Raw genomic sequence first — 25,018 nt, forward strand, 5'->3', positions numbered from 1 at the left:
CATAACTGATGTTGGCTGAGGCTTTTCCAATTAACTTAATTTCATGCTGAGTGACGTCAGCCATAAGAACTCTCATCTCCTCCTCAGAAAACTTTTCATTTCCGTGTACCAGGAAGATTTTGCTGCTCTTTCTCTGACATATTCTTTGGTTTGGTTTATCATGATTGCAGCTCATTATTTGTGCATGTTGAGTAATTTGCATTCCTCTTAAGTTTACATAAGCCACAGTGGAAAATAATTTCCTGGCTGCTAGGCAATTTGGATTTTGCAGCCGCAATTGTTTGCACAGCACCTATCCTTACATCAGCCCCTTAAGGTGGATCATCCTACAGCCAATAGGGAGGAGACTTGTCCTGGTTCCAGAAACCAGAGCTCTTTGTGGTAACATCCCAGCTCTGACACATATTTGTTGGGCAACTAAGGCAGGTGTGCGCATACTTCCACAGTTAGTTATGGCGCACACAGAAGGGCTTAGGAAGCTATTGTTGAATTGACTAGAGTGGGAGAGCACTGGGGCTTTTGCCAGCATGGGAACAACACCCTCAGTTGCATCTTGTAAAGTGCAATCCAGTTTTAACCAGGCTAAAATTCCTTTCATTTGTCAGAACCAGATATGTTCTTGTGACGGGGTACACCCCACCCCTGTGTGTATATTTATTATTTTGTATTTGTGTTGTGTTATTATTATTTAAATGTATGGTTTGGTATATTAAAAACACTATGTTTTGCAGTATGGATGAGGTTAAATTGCTAATTTGGAGACAGTCATCTGCATAAAAATCTTCAGCTTTAGCTGAATGACGTTGGTTGTTCAGAGGCGGAATGTGAGTAAAGTGAAAAGAAATAGAGAAATAACAATTGCTACACATATACCCCAATACGATACTTGTTTGTTTTGTTCCATGTCTGTTTTGTCTGTTTCGGCCAACGAGCGTTTTCTTTTGCAAAGTGTTTTGCTTGTTTAAATATTTTATTTTATTATTAAACATGCGCATCAGCACTTCCATACACCAGTACTGTTGTCTGTGTATTTCCTGGCCTGATGTCACCCATAAGCCTGTCCGTGACATTAATTGAAAGGTCAGCAATTTAGCAAGTCAGGCACAAAGTCCCAGTCATCGTCTTGTCAGTTTCTGCAAGCAGCAATGTAAACTGGGATTTTAATGAAGCGGTAAATCCAGTGGCGGTACTAAAATTATGATACTGTTGAGTAACAAACTCACAAAATACACGGTCTTGTCACTAAATTAGTAACATCAATTTGTTGGTCGCCATTTCAGAACAATTACAGCTGCCAACATGTCAAGATTGTATGTGTCACGGCACGTGTACTGGATACAGAAGGTTAAAGGAGTGCTAACCAAAGCTTTTAAACCGTAAGTCTCATTAGAAGCAGACATATGATCACTGGTCCCTGTTAAGTGTTGAATATCTTTTTGCTCTTTCCTAGGCAATGTCACGAAGTTTGTGGGGCTTGGGTTAGGTTTGAATAGTATTTAATGGATTACAAGGACAAGACACCACAACTAATTATAACATTAATATGACAACACTCTTTGATCTTTGAGTTAGTTGACTACATTTACAAGTGACTTGTAAATTGTCGATTTGATGAAAATGGTGGAATAGTCAAAGAAATCACAGTTAGCAAAATTGCACAATTCATTTTCTCATTCAAATTTAGTCATTTACAAAAGTGCATTACATTTTTTTTTTTACTAACAGTTTTGAATCCGTTTCAATTTTATGTTTTCAGAGCCATAAAAAGACTCTAAGTGTTGATTCAGTGTTCAAATAACCTACAGTTTGGTCAGGATAACTCTTAACATTTAGAATAACATTGCTATGAGAGAAATAAAGAATTGGTATAAGCATGTGTCCAAGCAATGTTGCTTGGTTTTGGTGTTTGGCCTTGCCTTTCAGGGCGCTTGGTGCTGCCTTGATTTGTGATTGACATATATATTCAGCCAGCACTGAGAGCAAGGCAGGGAGGCAGTACATGTGTAAACCATCCGCTGAGCTGTGTGTCAAGGTGAATGTATTGCTGTATACACCATAGCACCACATCCCAGAGGTGTTAGTGGTCTGTAGCATTCTTCAATTACACACTTTCTACAAGTGACTTCAAAAATGTCTTCAAAATGTTCTTGTAGTCGTCACAACACAGAAAAAGCAACTTCCTTTAAATATCCTCCTAGAAGAATATTTATCCTATGCAGAGGCTATGTCTACAGCAACACAATAATTTTACGTCCGGTTTTATGCAGGTCCTTTTCCAGACATAGCAGTTTCAACTCCCATTCTGGACTGAACTGATTTGCTTCCAGACTGCATTGAACACAGAAAAACAGGTTATTACACATACAGTATAACTTTATATGTTCTAGAAAAGCATTCACTCCAGCCCGAGAACCATGAAACAAGGTGGGCCAAGCGACGAACAAGAGACTACAGATTCAGTGCAGTCGACTCCTAAAAGTGTTTCTGCATTGAAATAATTACTCAGTGAGACCTAATAATACAGAACAATAAGCATTTACACAGGGATATGCAATACCTGTTTACAGGTGATGTCGTTTGATTTAACTGGGTTTTGAACTCTATATACCTCACAGCGTGGTTCACAAAGCAGACAAAAGCATAGAGCAATAAAAGTGGTCACATGGCAAGGAGAGGATGGTGTGGTTGGCCCTTTGTGACAGTGTGCCCCCTTTGGTGAACTACATGACCACCTGCCTCATGTTCTAACATTGCCAAGTTCCCTTGATATCCCCTATCTATCTGTTTCTCTGTCTATCAGTATAGAATAAATACTCACTTGATGCTCTTCAGGCTGGTGCAGTTTTGAATGACGCGGATGAAGGAAGGGACAGACTTGTCTGTGAAGTAGTTATTGTTCAAGTGCAGAGAAACTAGGGACGAGTTTGCACTGAGAATGGAGGAGAGATGCTCGACACATTCATCTGTCAGATTATCGCCAGCCAGGCTGGAAAGAACAACAGGCTTATTTACGTCACGTGAAAAGTTAAAACTTTTTTCCTACATTTAACTTTTTGTTAATCCTACTGCAACCACTTTTGGCCTCGTTTAATCTACTGTGTGTGATTTATATTGCATTTTGGTGTTTTTGCCACATTTCACCTTCAGTTAATGATGAAGGTATTCCCATCTATTCATGATCTGTTGAAACAAGACTCAAATAGCACTGCCAACACTCTGTAACAAGAATCAATAGGGCAAGGGTCTAATACATTTGCAGGGTTTTGGCATACATATGAGTATTTTTAATATAGTTTAAAAATAGTTCAAATTGAATTGGTATAACACCATACAGTTTTCAGGCTACAATATTTGCTATTTACGCATTTGTGTTGTTTTGAAAGAGACATGACGATATGATTGACTGTAGCTGACTGATGCTGCCTGACGCTATTATGATTGGGTACACTTGACAAGTGCTGAACTTATGGAATTAATTTTTGTGTATGTGGATAGAGGTTTATGCAATGTCAAAAGCCTCAGACACATAGGAGGTGTTAGTTTAACTGTTACCAAACTGGAATCCTATTTTATCAAGTCTACAGTTTGTATATAGTATTCATTAACACTTGGCATACAGATTTTCACACCGGTACACATTACATACAAATTAAATGGATGAAAGAGAAATAGACCAAGTAATAAGGTCACATGTGTACTTGGCTGCCTTAGATGTCTTTCTTTTACCATTTCCATTCCTCTCCTAATCATATTGTACAACCTGCGCTGTACAGCTATAACAGTAACATGTTAAAAAGTATTTGGTTTACAAACCTAAGGAAGAATAAATTTAAGCCATTCAGAGCATCAAGGAACTGTTTAGCATCATCATCTCCGACTGTATTGTTTTCTACTGAAAGCATTTCCAAAGACGTTTGGGTTTTTATAAACTTGCAGATGTCAGGGATACAATCATCCGTAAAATTGTTTTCCAATAACCTGTCCAAAAATATGAAAAACAAAATGTATGTAAGTAACTGTGGCAGAGCACAGCTCTGCCCTTTAGAAATTGGCAGGGATGGGGTTAAATTCCCCTACCTGTCTGGGTTCATTGTGTTGAGCTGGCTGGGGTTGATTAGATGATTAGTTTAATTAATGATCAATCAGCACCCAGCCACCTGACATAAAAGGAGGCCTCTGCTTCTCATTTAGGGAGAGGGAGCTGAGAAAGCAGGTTGTCGTTTTGTTTGTATGTTTGAAAGTTTGAAAGTTTGAATCCAGTGAAGGCATTGTGCCCTTTCATTTTTGTGTTTATTTATAATAAAATAGTAATTTTCTTGAACTACAGACTGTCTCTGGGCCTCTATCCACTCGCCAGCCTGCCACAGTAACACACAGAACAAAGGCTCATCAAGGCTTGTGGGAAATTGTGGGGAGGTAGATCAGGCTTCACAAATGGGCTTCAGTACACAGCGCAGTGCCAACATGCCTCCCAAAAATCACTTCTATCAATCAATTCCTTTATTTAACCAGGTGAAATAAAGCTAGTGCTTGCTAGTCTATTAACCAGTTTTAAATTTAAAGCATTTTGGTTTCGGCTTTATTGTTAAAATTTTCACATGTGGCAATACTATCCTACAATTACTAAATAACCCTGTGATCATTCCACTGTGTTATTTTAGTGAGCCATAGCTAAATTTTAAAACTGAGAGTTAGCAAATGCCTATCGTTAAAGTGTTCTGCAGTTAGTATTCTTTTCCAACTACTGGTATCTTAAAATTATAAGGGCCATATAACGGTAGGCTACATATTGTAACTCATTTTTAGAAGGCCTTCTTTGTTGTTCACCAAGTTGCTGCAGTTACATTGTAGATGCTATAACGAGTTACTGTAAATGAGATACTGTTTTAACAGACACATTTCATTAAGTAGATTATTACATTTACTAATAATTTCATTATTAGAAATGTACTGTTCAGTACTGATCTGTACATTCTACTCTGCCCTCAGCATTTTAATAATGCTTTACACTACATTGATCTGTGTGTGATTAAATACATATCCTTTACAGTAAAATATGGTTTACTTACTATATATAATGGTAATTAAACCACACACACATATATATCTATATATAATATATATCTATATATCTATATATATATATATATATATATATATATATATATATTATATATATATATATATATATATAGATATAGATATATATATATATATATATGCGTGTGTGTATGTATAATATGCATTGCATATTTAGCGGTAGCCATTAGTAATACTGAAAAACCCAAACCAGATTTGAGTACATTGATTCATTTGGTCTCTTTTTACCGACACAATCGATAGTGCCGTAGTTTTCAATGTCTATTAATGACGTTTGTTAATATTTATGGTGGGGGGGACGAAATTTGCCAGGACACAACAGCTGTAAAATAATTATGACCGTCACAAATGGGCTTAGGCTTAGAAATCCAGGGATTGGAAAAATTATTTGTAAAAAATAAAAAAACAAAAGCAGATGGACAGGATCGTTGCTTCAGAAATTGCACTGACTTGTAAGATTAGCCTCTTACGTACTATACCTACTATTATTCTGGCTTGCAAGTTCAATTGTTAAAAATATCAAGAGCACAATAATGCGTATACTGCATGACTGTAGCGAGATCTGGTGGTATTGTGTTAAACTGTATTACAGTATACCGCAGTTTTGATAGACCTAGGCTGACTCAGGAATACGTCCGGGTTTGGTCTGTGGAAAAGATGGCAACCATATCTTAGGGGCCTATCTGTAAATGAACAGCTACCACCCAACAAGGTACAATGAATACATTAAATAACAAACGTTTTGACGTCTATAAAAATGAAAAAAACTTTTAGTTAAATTTAATTTAAGTTTTTTAAATTCAGCATTAGTGAATGTTTAATAGTTAAGGAATCTTTCACTTAGAAACTTTAGTAACAACTTTTTACAAATGCTACAAACTCTAAAAAAAAAAAATCTTTTTGGGGAAAACCAAATTTAAGGGCCTTTATACATCACTCAAAACTCCTCATCCCTGCAACTCCAAATCTTAAAAAGTAAAGGCGTATTACCATAGAGAAGTTAGTCTGCATTGTGAAGTGTTCAAAACATCACAGAGCTGCTTCTTGTTCTCAGGACTAAGACCATCCTTCTCAAGGGACAGGAACTCCAGTTTATATTTGGGCAGAAGCAGAGAGCAGATGCTCAAGACACAGTCTCCGGGAATGCAACCCGTGATTTTTAACCTAAGAAGAGAAGGAGGATACAGAAATATATTCACCAAATTGTAATAAATTTATCTTTTCATCTTTTTTTTATTTATTTTTTTACAAGTTACACCTAGTAAAGCAAGAATACAAAAGGGTTTCAGTGTGAGTAAGACATTAAAAGTGCTACTCTACCAATTCACACTGCACAATTTTCCACATATCTAGGAGACAAATTATCCAAATGCCATGAAACTTGGCATTAACATTATACTGCATAACTGATTGAGAAAACCATATTCTGTGGATATAGGGGGTGTCTGTCTGTACTTACAGACTGTATGTCATACTAACTTTTTGCATGAATTTACAGAACCATCCATCCATTACCTGTAACTGATTAATCCTATAGAAGGTTGTGGTGAGCCACAGCCTAGCCCTGCAGACATAGGGGAGCAAGGCAGGACATCAGTTCATAGCAGTGCAACTAAGGGATAATTTTAGAGAGGCCAATCCACCTAGTCAGCATGTCTTTGGACTGTGGGAGGAAACTAGAGTACCTGGAGAAACCCACGCAAAACAGGGAGAGCATGCAAACTCCACACAGACAGATCCCTGAGGTCGGACTCGAACCAAGGACCCTAGAGCTATGAGGCAGCACAGCTAACCGCCACGCCACCATGCTGCCACTAATTTAGAGAACCACCTGTCCAATTGTCATGAAACTTGGTATTAACATTATTTAGCTTAAGTTATTGTGTATCTGTTTCAGGAGAAAGAGAAGAATGTCTGTCCATTCATCAAATCCATCTGTATGGCCTGGATAACCGCCTATCAAATTGTGATTTAAAATGTCATGGCTAATTCTTATTCTATACTCTTCTGTCTACACACTGTTGATTTATGTTACAGTTAAGGCTGGGTTTTTGTCACGGAACATTGTACTAAAAATCACAGGGGAAGGGGGAAATGGTGTGTGAAGTCACAGGGATGAAAATTCAACTATATTTATTAAATACAACATACCTACATAAAAATAAAATGTCTTTATAAATAGAAAAAATGGAAAATGATTCTAAATATATATATTTTTATTTATTATGGTTTTCACAGCATCAGGTTCAAGTTTTAATCCTGTAAATCGGTAAGCTTCACAGCATATACAACTACGTACAAAAACGTTAACTTTACATAACATTTGGTGTTTTCTACAAGACAGCAAATTAAAAACTGTAGATTTTACATACCTTTAAAAAATAATGTTTAACATTCAAAAAGACTTTGTGTGCATCTGTTGCTTCTGCTATGATACAGTTTGCAGTTATTTTATGTTTTTGTTTATTTGTTTGTTTACATATTATTCTAATACAGCAATGTTGTACAGTGACAGGTTTGACGCCTTTATGGAGCACCGGACATCCCAAAGTACATTTATGTATGCAGAAAATGATCTTCCTGCGTCAACAATATTTACTGATACTGTCAAGCACCTGTCAGCAATTAAAGCAAGAGTTGGGAATCTCGTTTACATGATTTTCCACAACTGGTAAATGTTGTCGCATTTCCTTTCACTGACAATTTCGGAGTAAGCGTGGTACAGTAGTCTCCAGCTAAGAGAACACCTTTAATGCCTGTTACTTAGGGTTAACTTAACGTTAATAATCTAACTGTCAAACTAAATTAACACAGCACTTCTACACACGTTACAAAATGCAGCAGCAATATACAAGACATGCACATTATTTAACAGAATGGTGAAGCAACTCTCCAGAACAGGAAACACCAAATTACTAATATATTGCTAAAAATCATAACACAAAACAATTCCATGATAATAATAATATATTTATTTTGTATAGCGCCTTTCATTAAAAGAAATCCCAAAGAGCTTTACTCTTTTTTTTTTAAAAAAAGATACATAAATATACATAAAACAATACAATAAAAACTATACAGTGCAGTAAGCCATTGTATAAAAATGGGTCTTGAGGTGCGATTTAAACATAGACACAGACTCTGAGACCCTGATAGACCTTGGAAGACGAGGGACCAATGTGCAAAAGGCATGATATCCCACAGTTCATAATTTTGTTCTTGGCACTTAAAGGAGATCATTTTTATCCAACCTCAAGTTACGTTGGGGAATGTAGCCGCAAAACAGATCCTTGATGTAAGATGGACCCAGGCTATTCAAGGCCTTGAAGGTCAGCAGCAAGATCTTAAAAGTCTATTCTATATTAAACTGGTAACCAGTGGATGAAACTGGTGTTTTATAGTTATGCTTCTTTTTTTTTTTTTGTTAAAACTCGAGCAGCAGAATTTTGAATATATTGTAACCTATTAAGAACATTAGTGGAAACACCCACAAACAAGGCATTATAGTAGTCAATTCTCGATGAAATGAAAGTATCAGTTTCTCCGCATCAAACATTGACAAAGATGATTTAAGGCGAGCAATATTTCATAGATGAAAAAAGATACACTACAGATATTTCTACCATGGGCCTCAAAAGACAACACAGTCAAATTTAACACTTTCTAACAATTTTAACTTCAGAATTTCAAGTAGCGTTGGTAAAGTTCAATGTTCTCTACTAAAATCACAGACACCAACAAAAATCACAGACACCAATAAAAATCAAGGACACTTACTTGGATACTTGACAGATCCAGTTTGTTGCACAATACAAATGCAGTCCATCATCCTCCTTTCTAATATCCAGCTCGATCCGTTCCAGGGAGTGGCCTGTAGAAATATGGGTGCAGAGCCTTTCTATTGTAGCTGTATTCAGGTTTCTCGCCTCTAGTCTACACAGAAAAAAAAAATGTTGAATGTTGTTCAACAAAGTACAGCTAAATTAAAAAATACAGGTTTATGGAACAGCAAGAATATCAGAAAGAGCAGAAGTTTATGAGATATAACCTATGCACAGATATACACTCTCCCATAACTATATACTGTATTACTGTTAAATTAATTAGTAATTCTGTCAATGTTAGCTAATAAATGACCTGTGTACAGATGGCCACGTTTTACTGTATGTTTTTATTTTCTATGCTGTCTTTAGGTTTAATTTCAGATACACTTATATACAGTACAGTATACTGTTTCATACTTACCCAATAGATTGACTCTTATTAAGAATATCCAGAAGGATCTTCACTTCTTCTTCTCCAAGATTGCAGCGGGTTACTGCAAGTTCTTTCAAGCCCTCGTCATGTAGCTCGATGCAGTATTTTATCTTTAAACAATCACTCTTGTTTAAAAGAAATCCTGTCACATCAATTACATCGATGTATTTCATCGCTTTCTTTACAAACTCCTGGTCCTGAATTTCAAACAAGCAATGCAACACTGCAAGTACAAAGCAGGGTTTATTCTTGTAGAACATCATTGCTTTCGGGATCCATCTTTCTAACTGGGTTTTCAGTGCAGACGGCTCACCGGCATAGCCCTGAATCAGTCCTTGGGTTTTCTTGTTAGTTAGTCCAAACAGAAATTGTATTACAAGTATGAGGTTACTTCCCTCTGCAGTCAATGACATGTTTAAAAGACTTTCTGCTGCTGCACTGGAGGTGTCTGCAGCACAAAACATAGCAGCAAACAGCTCCTGGATACTTAAATGCAAAAAGTGGTACATGGACTTACAGCTCAGGTCCTGCTTAAATATGATTTTGTTAACAAATGCTGATGCACTCTGAACTGGATCTAAAGAAAACTTTGTCAGATCTTCTTCCTCAAACAATATCTGCTGCTTCTTAATTCCATGCATAGCCAACGACCCAAGTTTCTGAAGGACACCTTCCTTCTGTGAATCGAGGCAATGGTGCTCGAGTAATTTATTTACGAAATGGACAAATATTTGGGTGGTAGTTTTCAAGCTCTTAGCTAACTTTTCACCTTCTCTGACGTGACCATTCATCACCGAGCAAACAATCCAACAGATTACCGGAACAAAGCACATTGAAAACACTGTTTCATTCTGTTTAATGTAGTTAAACACATACAAAGCTTGCTGCTCGTTCTGATAAAATCTTGAAATGTATTCCTTCATTTCTTCCTCTAAAAAGCCAAGTATTTCTGCATAGCGTTCAACAGTCACAGTGTTTCCAAGTTTCTGTAAAGCAATTGGCCTTGTTGTGATGAGTAGAGTAGATTTGGAAAGAATCTTCCTCTTCAATAACCTGCTTAACATGGTTGCAACTGGCTGTCTCGCATGCACATCTCTGGCTGAGCCAATATCGGCTTGATCCAGTGACAACTTCAATTCATCAAAACCATCAATAATGAACAGAAGTCTTTCTGGGCAGGACAGTATCTTTTCAATAGCTGGTTGCAAATATTCAGCGCTGTCCAAAATCAAATCAACCAAGCTAAAGTAATCTGTCATTGTGTTGAGTTCTCGGCAGTTTAAATGGAAAACATAATCAAACCTGTCTTGGAAGAGTTTGTTTGACGCCCAGTCAGTCATGATTTTTTGCACTGTGAATGTTTTTCCAATTCCAGCAGGTCCTTGCAGTACCAGGGTTGTCGGCTCTGGCTCTTTTTCGTTGGCAACAAACAGATCTTTGACATTGATGCATGTTGCTACATCACTTTTGTGTTTCTTCATGAGCTCCATGAGTTTCTTGCCTCTTGAAATCAGTTCATGTTCCTTATCCTCTAGCAGGCAGTGTTTCTTCAATATTAGAAGTCTCGTGTACCGGTCGTCAAAATCCATCCATTCCCCAGGAAGGGAGTTGTAGTCTCTTATTTTTTTATATTTTTTTCTCACATCTTGTTTATACATTTCTTTATAACCTGCAATATGTACCACACACATTTAAAAAACAAAACTGGCAACTGGTAATTTAAATGTATTACAGAACATATAATGTACATACAGTAAATATATATTATATATATATATATATATATATATATATATATATATATATATATATATATATATATATATATATATATATATGGGTTACTGAATTAAACAAGCACTAAAACAATTCCATCAGCTGGCCATTTGGAGGACTCAATAGACCCCCTGTGGTTGACCATGGGGTAATTGAAAGAAGGTGGTGATCAGGGAAGGTGGAGGGATGTGAATCGATTGACAAAAAGAGGGCTAAGAGACAGATCAGTTTAAACATTTTAAAGTTGAGGCGGCAGTTCTTCCTCTCAAACTGAAGTTTAAAAAACTTGTCAGTTGTATTAGAGAAATGTGATTTCCAAAATTTAAAAGACAGATCTTAATTTCTTGTTTAGGAAAAATATTTTGTAGCAAAAGTTTTGCTTTTGTGGAGGAGAGAAAACAAAAGTTACAAGAAATAGATGTCTACAATTATTTATTTCAGCATTTTTTTTATTTTTTTTTTACAAAACTCCAAAAATGCTAATTCAAAAATATTCATATCCTTTGATGCTATGATAGTATTGTCTACAAGGTGCTAGAAATTTCCATATGATAATGTAGAACCTAATTCTAGAAAAGTCTAGAAAATGCTGGATTGTAGGTGAACATTCTTTGAGAGTATAAAAGGGTTAGGCATAGGATGATTGCTGTCATTACCAGTAAGTCAATATGATAAAAAGAAAATGGGGATCTAATTAGTTCTTTTTTTTTTTTTTTTTTTTTTGTATTGTTATTGTTCTATGAGATCCTAAATAAAAAAACACATAAACGGTCACAAAAAATACTGTTTGCTTTCTCAACTAATCATGCAACACTGACAGAACACACATGCAAACTGCAGGTTTCAAATCCCATGCATGCTAGACCTATTTTTATATTTATGTTATATAAAAATATATATATATATATATATTTTTGCAGGCAAATGTTCCATTTTAAAACAGAAATAAATCATCTCCACGCTGACAAAACAAGCTAATTTTCATTAAACTCGGATGTCCTGTAATATACCTATGCGTTTATAAAAGTGCCTGAGGTCTGCGACTTATTTATCTATTTAAGTGACATTTATGACATTCAACAGACTGTCTTGGTCGTGAACTACTTTTTGTCTAATGTTAATAGTCAAATCTGATTTTTCATGTATTATTAATACATTAATACCCGATGCAGCGATCATTACCTGCTATAGGTAATTAACCACGGCAACAGTTACATTGTAGGTGTTCTAAGCCGAAGGCAAGGTCAACTGAAGAAAGACAAGGTCAGTATAACTTACAGGTGATAACTTCTGCTAGGGATATGAATGATATACACTGAATGAAGACATGTTTTGTGTGCATAAAGGTGTTTTTTAAATGTGTTTTATGTTATAATTGGGTCTCTATGAGGTTTTAATGGTCATCTACCTGTGGAAAAAATACTTGGAACCTGATTGGCTGATGCGGGAGGTTTATAATTAAATAGATGACCACCTACCAAGTGTTTTGTTTGAGGACACTCTGAGCTTTTCCAGTTCTGAAAGATACACAATAGTTCAATAATTAAAAATATAGTGACAAGAAAAAAAAGCAACTTTAGTTTAAAATAATTGGATTAAAGGTCATATATAACCATGTAATAATATGGTAACAATTAGGTAATTATCAAATATTCCTATTCTTACATGGTAAATATTAGTGGAATAATTAAGTGCGTAATTACAGTAAAGTATAGCACATGAATATATCTATAATAATCTGGACCATGCAGTTGTGACCAGCAGTGTGTGAGTCTAACCCTGGTAGGTGAGATAAAGTTAAGCGCTCTATAAACACTCCTGAAGAGGAACCTGGCTCTAGCTTCAACTTGGCCACAACTAACATTCTGACATTTTTTAACTTTGTCTATCAATCACTGCTCTTGTCCCAGAGCCTTCTGTAACCATGGCACACTCTGTTTCAAGCTTGTCATATGCAAAACAGCTATGCATTTATTTCAAAGGTACTTTTTGCCTACCTTTTTCTGTTTTTTTTCGAAGTTTATCCGCTAGATCTTTCTTGCCAATGCTGTCCATGGCCTCTGTCACTATATGAATGGCATCCTCCCCATAGTAGCCCATCATTAGAGCTACGGTATCATCCACATCGGCATCTTCCAGCTTGCCTCTGGGAATGTGCTTACATTGATTATTGGATTCTATCACTTCCAGTTTTCTTTTTAATCTCTTCAGCTCATGATTTAACAGGTTATCCAGTATATCTGTCAAAATGTCAGGGGTCATTTCAGCTTCTGCCATGTTTATTTATTTTTTTTAATCCACATTACCTGTAAACATGATGAAAAAAAAATGTATCATCTTAGTTTAAAGCAACTTATTAAGCATAATATATACCTTGTAACCTACAGTTACTAAGAGCCAATCACAGAAGCTCAACTTAATATTCGCGGATAGCAACAACTTGGAAGATTAAGATGAGACCAATCATAACAACTTATTTAAATTGCAAGACCCCCCTAAAAAGAAAAGTAAGTCAGTGCCACAGAAGCAGCTTGTGGTTGCTATAAAATAGAACTTCCTCTGTCTAGCTAAATGTCAGTACTTTTCCATTCCTTATAAGGGCCACCTGTCCTTCAAGTAGACATAGGAAGTATGTTCACAGACAACTACTGATAATAACACATTATTATTATTATATTATACCTAAATCATATAACCTGTAATAGCATTTAAACCTGAGCATGGAAACCCTAAACAATCATAGCAGTAGCAGCATTAAAGTGCCCCATCAAATTATCATGTAACTAATATCATAACTACTTATAATAAACTTATTATGGCTTTAGCAAACATGGCTTGCTCCTCCTGGCACCATGACAATCTCTGTCTTGTCACGTAGGCTCTTTTGCAGTCTACTTCAAAGCATGACTAAATATGGACATTTCTGGTCCACCTTAGACGTCCTTAATAAGCTGCGTGATGAAGACTGAAAGAGGAAGAGAAGCATCCAGACTACATAAGTGTATTTCTTGATTTTAAACATTATAGAAAATAAACTCCAAACTACTTATTACATTGCTGTGATCCCCTTTTAAGTCACACAGGCTAAGCAAACCCATGTACAGACAGCTCAGAGGTTAATATATAAATTGCATAAGATGTACTTTTCCCACCACATTAGTCAAGCTGTAAATTAATTCATTAGTTTCTTCAAAATGTGCAAATGTTTCTGATTTGTGAATCAATCACATACATTGGAAACAGTAATTGATTCTAATTATGTCAATAAGTTACATGCAAATGTTCTAAGTAATTCCCTTTAGTCCTTTCAGGACAAGCATTTTTCAGTGAGCTGCTCCCCCAGGACCAGCCATTTTTTGGCTGTAGTTGACTCTCTTCCTATAAAAATTCACAAAAAATCTATTTTTAAAATCTATGGTGTCCTTTTTTTCAGAGCACTCTGGGGAACATTTTAAAGTACTTTAAAGTAATTTTTATTATGTATGCACTACTCTAGGACAATACTTTCTGAAAGTTTTGTTGAAAAATATTGATGTGTGGGCAGATTACAAGTTATTGTTTCACCTGAGTGATTGCAATGACATAATACATGTTTATTCTGAGCGGCTTTATAAGCAATAATGGACACTGCTCTCGATTTATTTTCTCAGTATTATCAGTAATAAGGAAAAAAAAACGTATACCACGAGACAGAATAATGGTTCCAATATAATTATAACTCAAATACATCAGATTTACATTGTTTTCCCTTTTTTATTATGTTTCTGCTTTTGTTTCTTCCTGGCTGCCCATCTCAGTGACGTCACATTAAAAAAAATAACTATCAGGAAGTGAACGTCAGTCCCTCCCCTATCCATTGATGTCTGTTTCAAGCCTGTACTACAAAGTACGGTGGCCCTGTAAGTTATCAAAACAAAGTGCTTTTTTTTTTTAATGTGTTTAAGATCTCGGTCCTAGAAGCCCACTTCAGTATGATCTTGGTCCTTAAAGGGTTAATACGTTTTTTTTGTTTTGTTTTTTTTTTATCTGCAGGCAATAAATGAAATCAAACAAACCATTTGGAATGTGTTAACTTCACAACAAGAAATACTGCATTTCCTGACCTTTACTTTTTACCTTTTTTACTGATGTACTGCTGTACCGAGACACGTGACCTTTCCTTACACCTAATTTAAGAGCCACAGCTGTGCATTATGGGGTATGTACAGTATTTTAGTTCAGTAATAGGTCATTATACACCACGAGTGTCCAGATTATAATCCTAGGTCGCTACCAACTTCAAGAGGCCCATGGGCGGCAATGCTGTCAGTGCCATGGCCGGCTGTGGCAAGGCTGATTGTGGCAGCAGCGTAACTGCTGACAACGGAAATGCTAGGGCACAGCTGGAGTAGTTGTCTGAAAGGGTACCAGGGACAGTTTGTGCTGGAATGCTACGGCTCAACGCAGCAGTAACACCAGGGCTGCTGTTTTTTTTTTTAAATCCACACCACTCTACGCAAAAAAAAAAACAAAAAAAAAAACTTCCAAAAAACAATCCTTTTGAAAAATTTTACTTTACCCACAGTATCCTCGGTCTGTCACTTGGAGTTGCTGTTATCCCACTTCTACACCATATGTCACAGGATGGCTTGTAGTGGTGACGTCAGACCCGGAAGAAACACTCAGTACTGCGAGGTGAAATGGTAAATGTGCTTGCCTGTGCCAGTTTATTGTTAAATAAAAGGTTTAAACAAAAACAGCACACGGCACTTGAGGCCAAATAAATAGACAAACAAAACGGACTAACACTAAACAAACAGTGGACGAAGAGACAAACACGGCAAGTCAAAAAAACAAGTCTCATGATGGTCCTTCCAGCACGAAATAAAATTGTAATATTTATTTTTTTTTTATTTTTTTTTAATGAATTCTCCTCTCCACAGCAGTTCTCCACTCACCGAACACACAACCATGAGTGAGTGCTTCGTGCCTCTATATTTACAGATGTGCAGGGATTCAATTACTAATTAATTATTCACTTGAATCCCAGCACATGAACTAAGTTGTGCAATCCCCATACTTAAATACAAGTATATATTTTAAATTACTCGTGCTACACAAACCCATTTACATCCCATGAAACAATACCTATACACCAACATTAACACACCACACGCAACATATAACACATAATACACACAGGGGCGGGGGCACAACACCACAGTCACTTTAGATAAAAGAGTCTGCTAAATGACTAATTAATAATAATAATCTTACCTGGACTACAATCCTACAATTCCCTGCAAAGATGTCACATTTATTTGAATACATGAAAGTGAAATCAAATTTTTTTTATACGAAAAGGATAAAATAAAGGCAGGACAAATAATATGTGTGGTTTTAGTTAGTTTCATCTCGACAGGTTAGATATTGAATCATGTACTAATAACAACTTAAAAGTTGTTATTTTTTATTTTTTAAATTGGGAATCGCCAATTATTTTCGCCCCAATTTTATAAGCCCAATTATTGCTTATTTCAACCCGGCTCACCGCTGCTACCCCCGCGCTGAATCGGGAGGGCCGAAGACGAACACACCCATCCTCTAAAACGTGTGCTGTCAGTCGTCTGCTTCTTTTCACTCTGCAGGCCCACTATGCAGCCACCTCAGAGCTACAGCGTTGGAAGACCACGCAGCTCGGGGCAAGCCTGCAGGCACCCAGCCAGTCTACAGGGGTCACTGGTTCGCTGTGCGCGTCCCCCTGGGAACTCCCGTCCACGGTCGGCAGTGGAATAGGACTTAAAAGTTCTTAAAGAGAATTATGTGAAAATTATGTAGAGAGTATCTGTATAGATCTAATGAATAATGTTCAAATGAAAATGAAAGAGAATATACATGACAGGATATTAAACAGGGAAGAAATTAAATATTCTAAAACACAGTATTCCCTTAACAGATATAAACACATGTTCTAGTGCTTACCTTCTTTGGCAAATAAAAGTTTTTGAACTTACAGCGCTCAAAACAGAAACACTTTCTAACTATCACGCTCCCTTTTTTCATAGCAATACAGTTTTCTCCCTTAGACTGTCCAATTTACAACGTGCATTCAGAAACCACCATTGCACCTGCCACATCACAAGTATTTGACATGCACAAAACAGCCAAGTTTGGTCTCATTCACAAGCTGATTTATAACCCAGGAGGTGTAACTAGAAACATCAAAAGAATCGTGATTATGTTGAAAAGCACATAGCTGTGAAACATAGTCCTACAACACAGGATCCTGTGAAACTGAAGCAGTGCATTTGTTCTAAACACTGTACAGGCGTTCTGTAACCTTTTTACAGGCCTATACTGAAACACACTGCAAGAGGAATGCAATTTAACAGTCTGAGTACTGTTATTGTAGTTGTGAAAACAATCTAGATTTCTCCTGTACAGAGCGAGTCACAATTTATGGCAATCAAATAACATTAAGGACAATCAAATTACAACTAAAGTGTTTAACCATGCTTATTTACAAAGTAGGTTTGTCAAAATCTGACTTTAACATTGATAACATTGACTATCTTACCTAAAGTAACATTAGGTAGTCCATAATTAGTGCTTATCAGGGTCTGTAAAACCAGCCATTGATTAAATCTCCTTTAAGAGATTAAAGCTAACTTGTGTGCAACCATCACCGTACAAAGACATACAGTACAGTACCTTTTTCATTGAAGCAGAGCCTGCCATAGATCCCTTGCTTCCACCACTGCTGTGTCCACCCAGTCAAATGTAAAAGGAAATGAGAAAGCTGCATTTCATTATTTGACACACTCAGCAGTTCCACAAACAGAAAATCGCTGAATAGCCTCAATCGTGTTGTTGTTGTAATATGAATTGTAATTTCGTTAACCTGATATTCCTATATAGTTTTGTATTTCTTTTTTTGGCAGAAAGCATGAGGTATTAATGGATTTGGTAAAACAAGCACTTCAGTTACATACATGTTGATTCAAGTGTCACACATAACTTCATTTGACACACTTTAATGCCACATAGAATATTTCCATATTCACAAGTACCTAAACTACAGGTGATCATTATTTATTATTATTGTTATTATTATTTGTTTATTTAGCAGATGCCTTTATCCAAGAGGCTTACAGAGACATGTTCAAAACCTGATTGTGAATGAAGTGAATGGTATGTGTGTTGGTTGCATATTATTCAGGAAGTGTGGTTACTGTGACAAAATAAGAAATAAATAAAGAAAGAATGGTCAACTAATATGATAATGCATATTTTCCATGCTATAAAAACAAAATTGACCTTTATTCATTTCCTAATGTATAATACTTATTGATACTTGTTGCAAAGCTTTTAGATACTGTAGAAAAACGAAATAAATTATTTTTTTCAAAAGCTCAGCTCCAGACATGTGAGTGAGGAACCACATCCTAGAAGAGAGTTGCAAAACCAACGGATATTGCTACACGACACCACACAGCAGTAATTTGGAAGCCTGACAAAATACTGCTATTTTATAGCTGTTTGTCTTCTATTGTAAGGGGATAATATTTTCAACCAGTAATAACTTTCTTACAAGCCCTTATCATTTTGCTATATATAATAAATATTTTCAAAAGACCCCAAACTATAGATCTATTTTACTTTGCTGGCTTTGTACCTACTTCCTTGGCTGTGTATGGTCCTTCTGGTGGGGTCCTTATAATTGCTGTTTCATATCAGTTCATAACCTTCTTTAGGTAACAATCACATGTTACTCAAGATTAGGTTATTCACTACGTATTGGAGATTCCAATACTATCAAGAACAATGAATGCCCTAGTAGGATCAATCTGTAGATGAAAGTGCCATCACTCTTGGGATATGTACTCCACAGGGAATACAAAATGGCTGATACAATTCTAAGGGACATTTGGCAAAATGAGGACAGTTAGCTCCATGTTACTGTATGTTAAAGCCCCTGACTTGCCTCTCTGCAGTGTTACTCAATGGAAATATAACCCCCTGATGTTAGTAGTGATAAACGTATACTGCAGTAGACTATCTTTGCCACTAGAGAGCAGCAAGAACTCATAGAAAATAAATTATGCCAGGTTGCTGGGAAAGAAAAGCAGCATCAGTTTTGCAATCTGATATCGATTTAAGGTTTGTGTGGATGTTCTTGGAGCACTTGGATCTACATGCAGGGAAAATAGCTACCCCACAAAAATATAATCAAATATAATTGATAATAAATGCATATTGTATCTACATACAAAAGATCAAAAGAGCAACATCACTTCTTCTCTTGGTCGGGGATAACGCAAAACAAGTTAAAAGTGCGTACAAAAAAACTATTAAAACTGCTTATTAAAAAACAAATTGTATTGATAGGGTACTCAGATTGAGAAAGATAGAGCGCAAAACAAGTGGAATCAGAACAAGAAACCCAATGAAGTTTCAGCTGTGATAGGGCCAGTAGTTGTGCTGTTGTTATTATTGGCTTATTTCACCAAATTTTAACAATGTAACAGAGAATTTCACAGTATATAATGACTTACTCAATTGCCTTGGCCACGCCAAAGATCAAATTACACCTTGTGGTAGGGCTCTGTGTTTGTACATGCCCAACTGGCCGGGAAAAAAACATGTGCATGTTCTCAAGCCAGATTGGCAATTTATTATTAAATGTGGCTAGACCACATATATATTCTGCTTGGTTTTTTTTCTATCAGTATGTTTAAATATAATTATTATATGTATTTCTTAAATGTTTCCCTTTTGATTCCCTCGTAGCACAAAACAGATTTGTTAATGAGCTCTACAAAAGTTCTGCCACTTTTCTACAGCTACTGCTAATTCCATGTGTTATGATCAAAAGAAAGTTCCATTCCAGGAGTCAAAAGTCATTGTAAACAATGTTTATTTCAATGAAATCCCAGGGAAAGTTGCTGATCCCTGCACTGGTCATTTAGAAACACAGAATCAGAACATAAACTATAATGGAACTTTTTTAAATTAGTAACCAAGTTTACATTGCACAAGAGCTTTCCTGGACTGGATCCAGGGTAGCTAAACTTTAATCTTTTGGCTTGCTGGAAGGCCACAAAGCATGATTTAAAAGAAAAACAGGCTAACAAAACAAATTTGCTTCACCTGCTTGTCCTTATGGGACAGCAGAATGTTGTTTACAGTTCACAGTTATCTTCAAATTAGAATATGTTTTGTTGGAAAATAAAAAAATAAGTTTTTGACCGATTCAGATTTTGCTGCCGAGGTATTTCTTTTCAAAAGGGTTTCTTTAGGTTCTTTAGTTTCTGCACTTTTTTTTGGGGGTGGGGGGGTGGGGGTGGGGTTCTACTTCACCGTCTTGCACCAGGGCCCAGTAAACCCTAGTGCCGGCACTGTGCACTGAGCCCTTGTATGCTTAAGAGTAATCCAAATTACTCAACAAGGACAAATAATGATCCGCGATTATGGACTGAATGAGCACATCGTCTATTTTGCAGCCACACTTGCAGAGTTAGGAATATAGAAAGCAGTAGTCACTGTTTGACATTGGAGCATGAAAATACAAACCAAATAAAATGTCAGAGTAAGGCCAGCAAAGTCCTCCTGGTGCAGGAAAAGAAAAGTTTTCTGAGAAGGGGCTGAGGTCACTCTGCATGAAACAGAGTTGTTTGGAAAAGCCTCAGCCAACATTAGTTATGCTTGTATCCTTAGGAAATGAGATGTACTGGCCTGGACACATTTATCATAAGCAATACCTTAGAAGATACAGGGAAAGGAGAAAAATGACCTTGAGACAAAATAAGTACCTGGCAAAGGAAAGGGAAAGAAGTAAAAAGAAATACATACCAATAAGTGAAGTGTCAGATAGGGTGCAGAGAGGTAGAAGAATTGGAAACAAGGCTTTATATCATATAATTATAATAATAATAATATTAATAATTATTAATATAATTAATATTATAATTCTTATACATTTGAATTTTTTTAAAAAAAAAAAAAAAAAGGTTTTACATATACCAAAACCCACGTTTTCCATGTCCATTTGACACCTACGCCCAACCACCTAGGTTTCTCGCCAATTTCCATCTCATACTTTCTATTCCCTTCTCTTCATCGTAACAGTACCCAGTTACCCTCTAAAAGCAAGACTGACTGTTTAACTAACATGGACCATGAGTTTCAGTGGAAACTCAAGGGAGGGTCACCTATCCAGGGATGGAGGGAGGTTGGGGCTGGGGCGGATTTCAGTACCATCATGCGAGCTGTATTTCCCATTCTGCCTACGTGTGCCACCCTTGATAGCTCCATAAAACTGTAAAACTAAACAGTAAGATTTTTAAAAGCCTTCACTTTAAACAAACAGTGGACCTGGATTGCCCTCATGATTACATAAGCATTAAATCATTAGTCTACATATAAAATATGGTACACTGATTGGGCTTTTCCAGTTCTTGTTTTTTTGTATGAGTGCTACAGCAAGAACACTTGTGTTTGTGAAGGGGGGGGGTCAGTGGAAAACTGGAAAACATGAAAAGGTTACTCAGGATCAGGGTAGCAACACAAATATAACTGAACCATGGCCACTCTGCCCCAGGAGCAGTGGTGGGCAACTGAAATGAATGAAAACAGTGCATGTGTGGCACTAAAACATCCCTGATGAAAGCCACCACACCCAAAAACACATCCAAATGCCACAAACTGCCAATTAAAATACTTAGATAAAGAAATAATCAAAAATACATTCCTTGACTAAAATATAAGCAATGTTACCATTTCAATTGAATAACAAATATAATTTATTGTAATAAATGTGCAGTTCCTACCATCAATGTGACTTTGGGAGATCATGGTTTCCACCAACTTTTTGAAGTCCGACGTAAGGCTGGTGCAAGCACATCATTGTACAGTACAGTAATTGTTTGCTTATTTTATTACACTGCCCTCGCCATTTTTTAAAGCAACTGGTGTGTTCGACTACGGATGCATCCATTTTAAACTATATGCTATCACTAACTCAAACATTTTCTTCCCAGTTTCACTGCAGTAAAAGTGTTGCACAAATTAAACGTACTAAAAACAACCATCTCCTAGCAATCAACCTTGCAGCAACCATTCACGCGGCGGCTTTCTCACGGTGAGACTTCACTTGACTATTATAAACGTGTACAGTTTAAATGACAACTAATGTTTTTCTGAAAATACAGTCTCTTCAAGGTTTACAAAATCGTTGCTTTTTTTTGGTTTAATTAAATTATAATAAGACATTGTGAAAATCGTATTTTAGAAAACGTTTCGAACAATGGTATCACAAAAAAAGGACTGGTTAAAGGAAAGACATCACTTTGTATAATATTATAATTTAATGATCTGACCGGCACGTGCACTGATTAATAAGAAAGCAGAATATCGTAACTTAATTTCCACCAGAAAAGCTAAGAAAACGTAAGGTCCAGTATATTTTTTGTGTTGCTGTATGTTATTATTTAAAAAGCATAAGGAACGATTGCTGTTTACGCTTTTATCATTTCTGGTTACCGCTGTTAATAACACGCTCTGGCCCATATTCATAAAATGTACGTCTCCTTTATCGTGCCAGTAATAGTGTTTTACATAACAGTGGCCCCTATACTCAAAAGTGTCGCTACCAAAATGTCTTAATAAGGGACGTTTGAGGAACGTTTAAGGAATAAATACGACTATATATGGAAAAAAGAACGCAGGTTTTCACAATACCGAAGACTGACACAATTTTGACTGTTTGGCTTGTTATCTCCTCATTAACTTGTAATTTAGGGGTTCAAAGTGATACACAAAAATTTTACTAATGTTTAAGAAGAGGTTTTTTCTGTAAAATTTTACCGACAGGTCTGGTCTGCCCTAAAAGCACAGCAACCTAGCGTTCTCCATAGGAACTACAAATTGTAATTGTAAACTTGGTTTGTGCGCTGGTGTTGTAGCGTGTATGGGCAATGCTGTCTTTGTTTCTGGTATTGCCACTAATATTGCTGTAATAAATGAGGGTCGAGTTCAGCCTTTGCACCACAAGCCCGCAGCACTGCAAAAACCATATGTCAAATCGGGACACATTGTTAAATAAAAGTCTTTCCAATGGTTACTTAAATAGACACCATCTCACTCTCAGAGGTAGATATACTAAGATGGGCCTGTCGCAGCACAAAACATAACGCAATTTGCATTTTCGTTACATCAATTCGCAAAGTGCACATTTTGTCGTATGTACTATGAGAAAATATGTTAATGAAGAGAGCCGCAATATACTAATTTAAATATTATTTGCGTCATCTTAGCAAGATCTCTAGCGAGAGTTGTGCGACATTTTTTCAAATATAATAGCAGCAGTTGAGTCGTGCTTTGCTGCAGCAGACGGTGCCCGATGGATAACGTCTACATGCGACGGTGCAAAAACCTAAACAACGTTGTTTTTGTTAAATGTAAACGTCATCTGTACAATGCATTCTGTTCCATCTTCATTTGACCTATTTTAACACTGATCTCTCTCTCTCTCTCTCTCTCTCTCTCTCTCTCTCTCTCTCTCTCTCTCTCTCTCTCTCTCTCTATATATATATATATATATATATATATATATATATATATATAGATAGATAGATAGATAGATAGATTGATGAAAGGCAGTTTAATCCCATCAGATTCTATAGTGGGGCTTCAACCTTCTCCCCCAAAAAACATTTATCCCCTCCCTAAAACCTACAATCATCCATGACTGAAAAGCATCTGAACCACCTGCTCTTCCTTTACATTCATAAACATCTGCTGGATTCTGTGGATCGAAAAAAAAAATGTTTACATTTGTATATATAATAGATGGGCTTCAGTGAGTTACTGGAAAATTATTTCATCTATACGATACACTCACTTGATATCCAAAGTGTCTTTCTCACTGTGCACTATACATGATTTATTCGTATTTGGACACTAATTATTTTGTTATGCCCTAACAGGAATCCCTGTGTGAAATGCACATATTGCTAACTGTTGTCAATTACACATAGGTGTTATGCCAAAAAGTGTCATCGGCAGAAGTATCATTTCTGTAGTTTGTGCGCATGCAAATTCATCTGTGCATGCCTACTGTAAAGTTGTCATTTTCATTGCCAAATAGTGTCAGTCTTTAAAAATAAAAGAACCTGTTGCATTAGAAAATATTTTTAATTTTTTATCTGAGGGTAAATTCCCTATTGCAAGTTCAAAGAACTTGCAGAGAAGTATAACAGGCGGCCAGAAAACTTCACTTTAGAACGTAAACTTATTAAAACATCTTTACATAACTGAGTAGAGAAGTTTGGAAATCTGCCACGAAACTGAGTAACTTAAAGATGTTTGGAAATCTGCTGTCAACTTACCTTTAGGGATGTTTTACTTAATTCAGCTATGCATTTTGACATTTTGAGACTGCATGGTCATGTTTTAAATAATTAAAGCAGAACTTATTGTAACCTGTCACATTTAATGAGTTACATGTTGTGCTACAGACGTCTGCCAACTCGTATAGACTAATATAGTTCGGAAACTTTCCTGCTAATTAAAGATGCAACCAAACGGAAGAGTTTTTTTCCACGCATAAAAAGCAGGTTTATGGAGTACACTATTTACTTGGTTTAACTTAAAACAGACAACTAGTACTGTAACGAGTGCCAATAGATCGCCCATAACCACACTATTATTACATATATATTTTCTAATATGATGTGCATGTGCGTTAGTACGTTACATTATAATGCATGTGTTTCACAGTATACTGTGGGCATGTAATCCGTGAAGGGTTGATTTTTAGTGTCACTGCTAAATACTATCTCCAGTCTGGTGAGACTATTTGGCAGTGACACTTTTCGGCATAATGATCTGATTATTTAAAAGTTAG

General features: G+C 36.3%; 1 protein-coding gene across 2 annotated transcripts; it reads right to left on the reverse strand.

Moving 5' to 3' along the window:
- On the reverse strand, nt 1–16,801 carry LOC121317348 (NACHT, LRR and PYD domains-containing protein 3-like). Of its 2 annotated transcripts, XM_041253187.1 has the most exons (10): nt 16,664–16,801; nt 15,692–15,800; nt 13,131–13,439; nt 12,612–12,650; nt 9,346–11,026; nt 8,878–9,033; nt 6,091–6,264; nt 3,814–3,978; nt 2,819–2,986; nt 1–2,328 (listed from the first exon to the last, which is right to left on the reverse strand). In XM_041253187.1, the coding sequence occupies exons 3-10, from the start codon at nt 13,408–13,410 to the stop codon at nt 2,229–2,231; spliced, it is 2,763 nt and encodes a 920-aa protein (XP_041109121.1). In that variant the 5' UTR covers nt 13,411–13,439; nt 15,692–15,800; nt 16,664–16,801; the 3' UTR covers nt 1–2,228. The 2 variants fall into 2 exon arrangements, with proteins under 2 accessions (XP_041109121.1, XP_041109122.1); XM_041253188.1 differs by lacking the exon at nt 16,664–16,801 and having other exon boundaries at nt 15,692–16,015.
- Nucleotides 16,802–25,018: the final 8,217 nt, after the last annotated feature.

This window comes from Polyodon spathula, chromosome 6 (assembly GCF_017654505.1).
Source record: "Polyodon spathula isolate WHYD16114869_AA chromosome 6, ASM1765450v1, whole genome shotgun sequence".
Classification (NCBI taxonomy): domain Eukaryota; kingdom Metazoa; phylum Chordata; class Actinopteri; order Acipenseriformes; family Polyodontidae; genus Polyodon; species Polyodon spathula.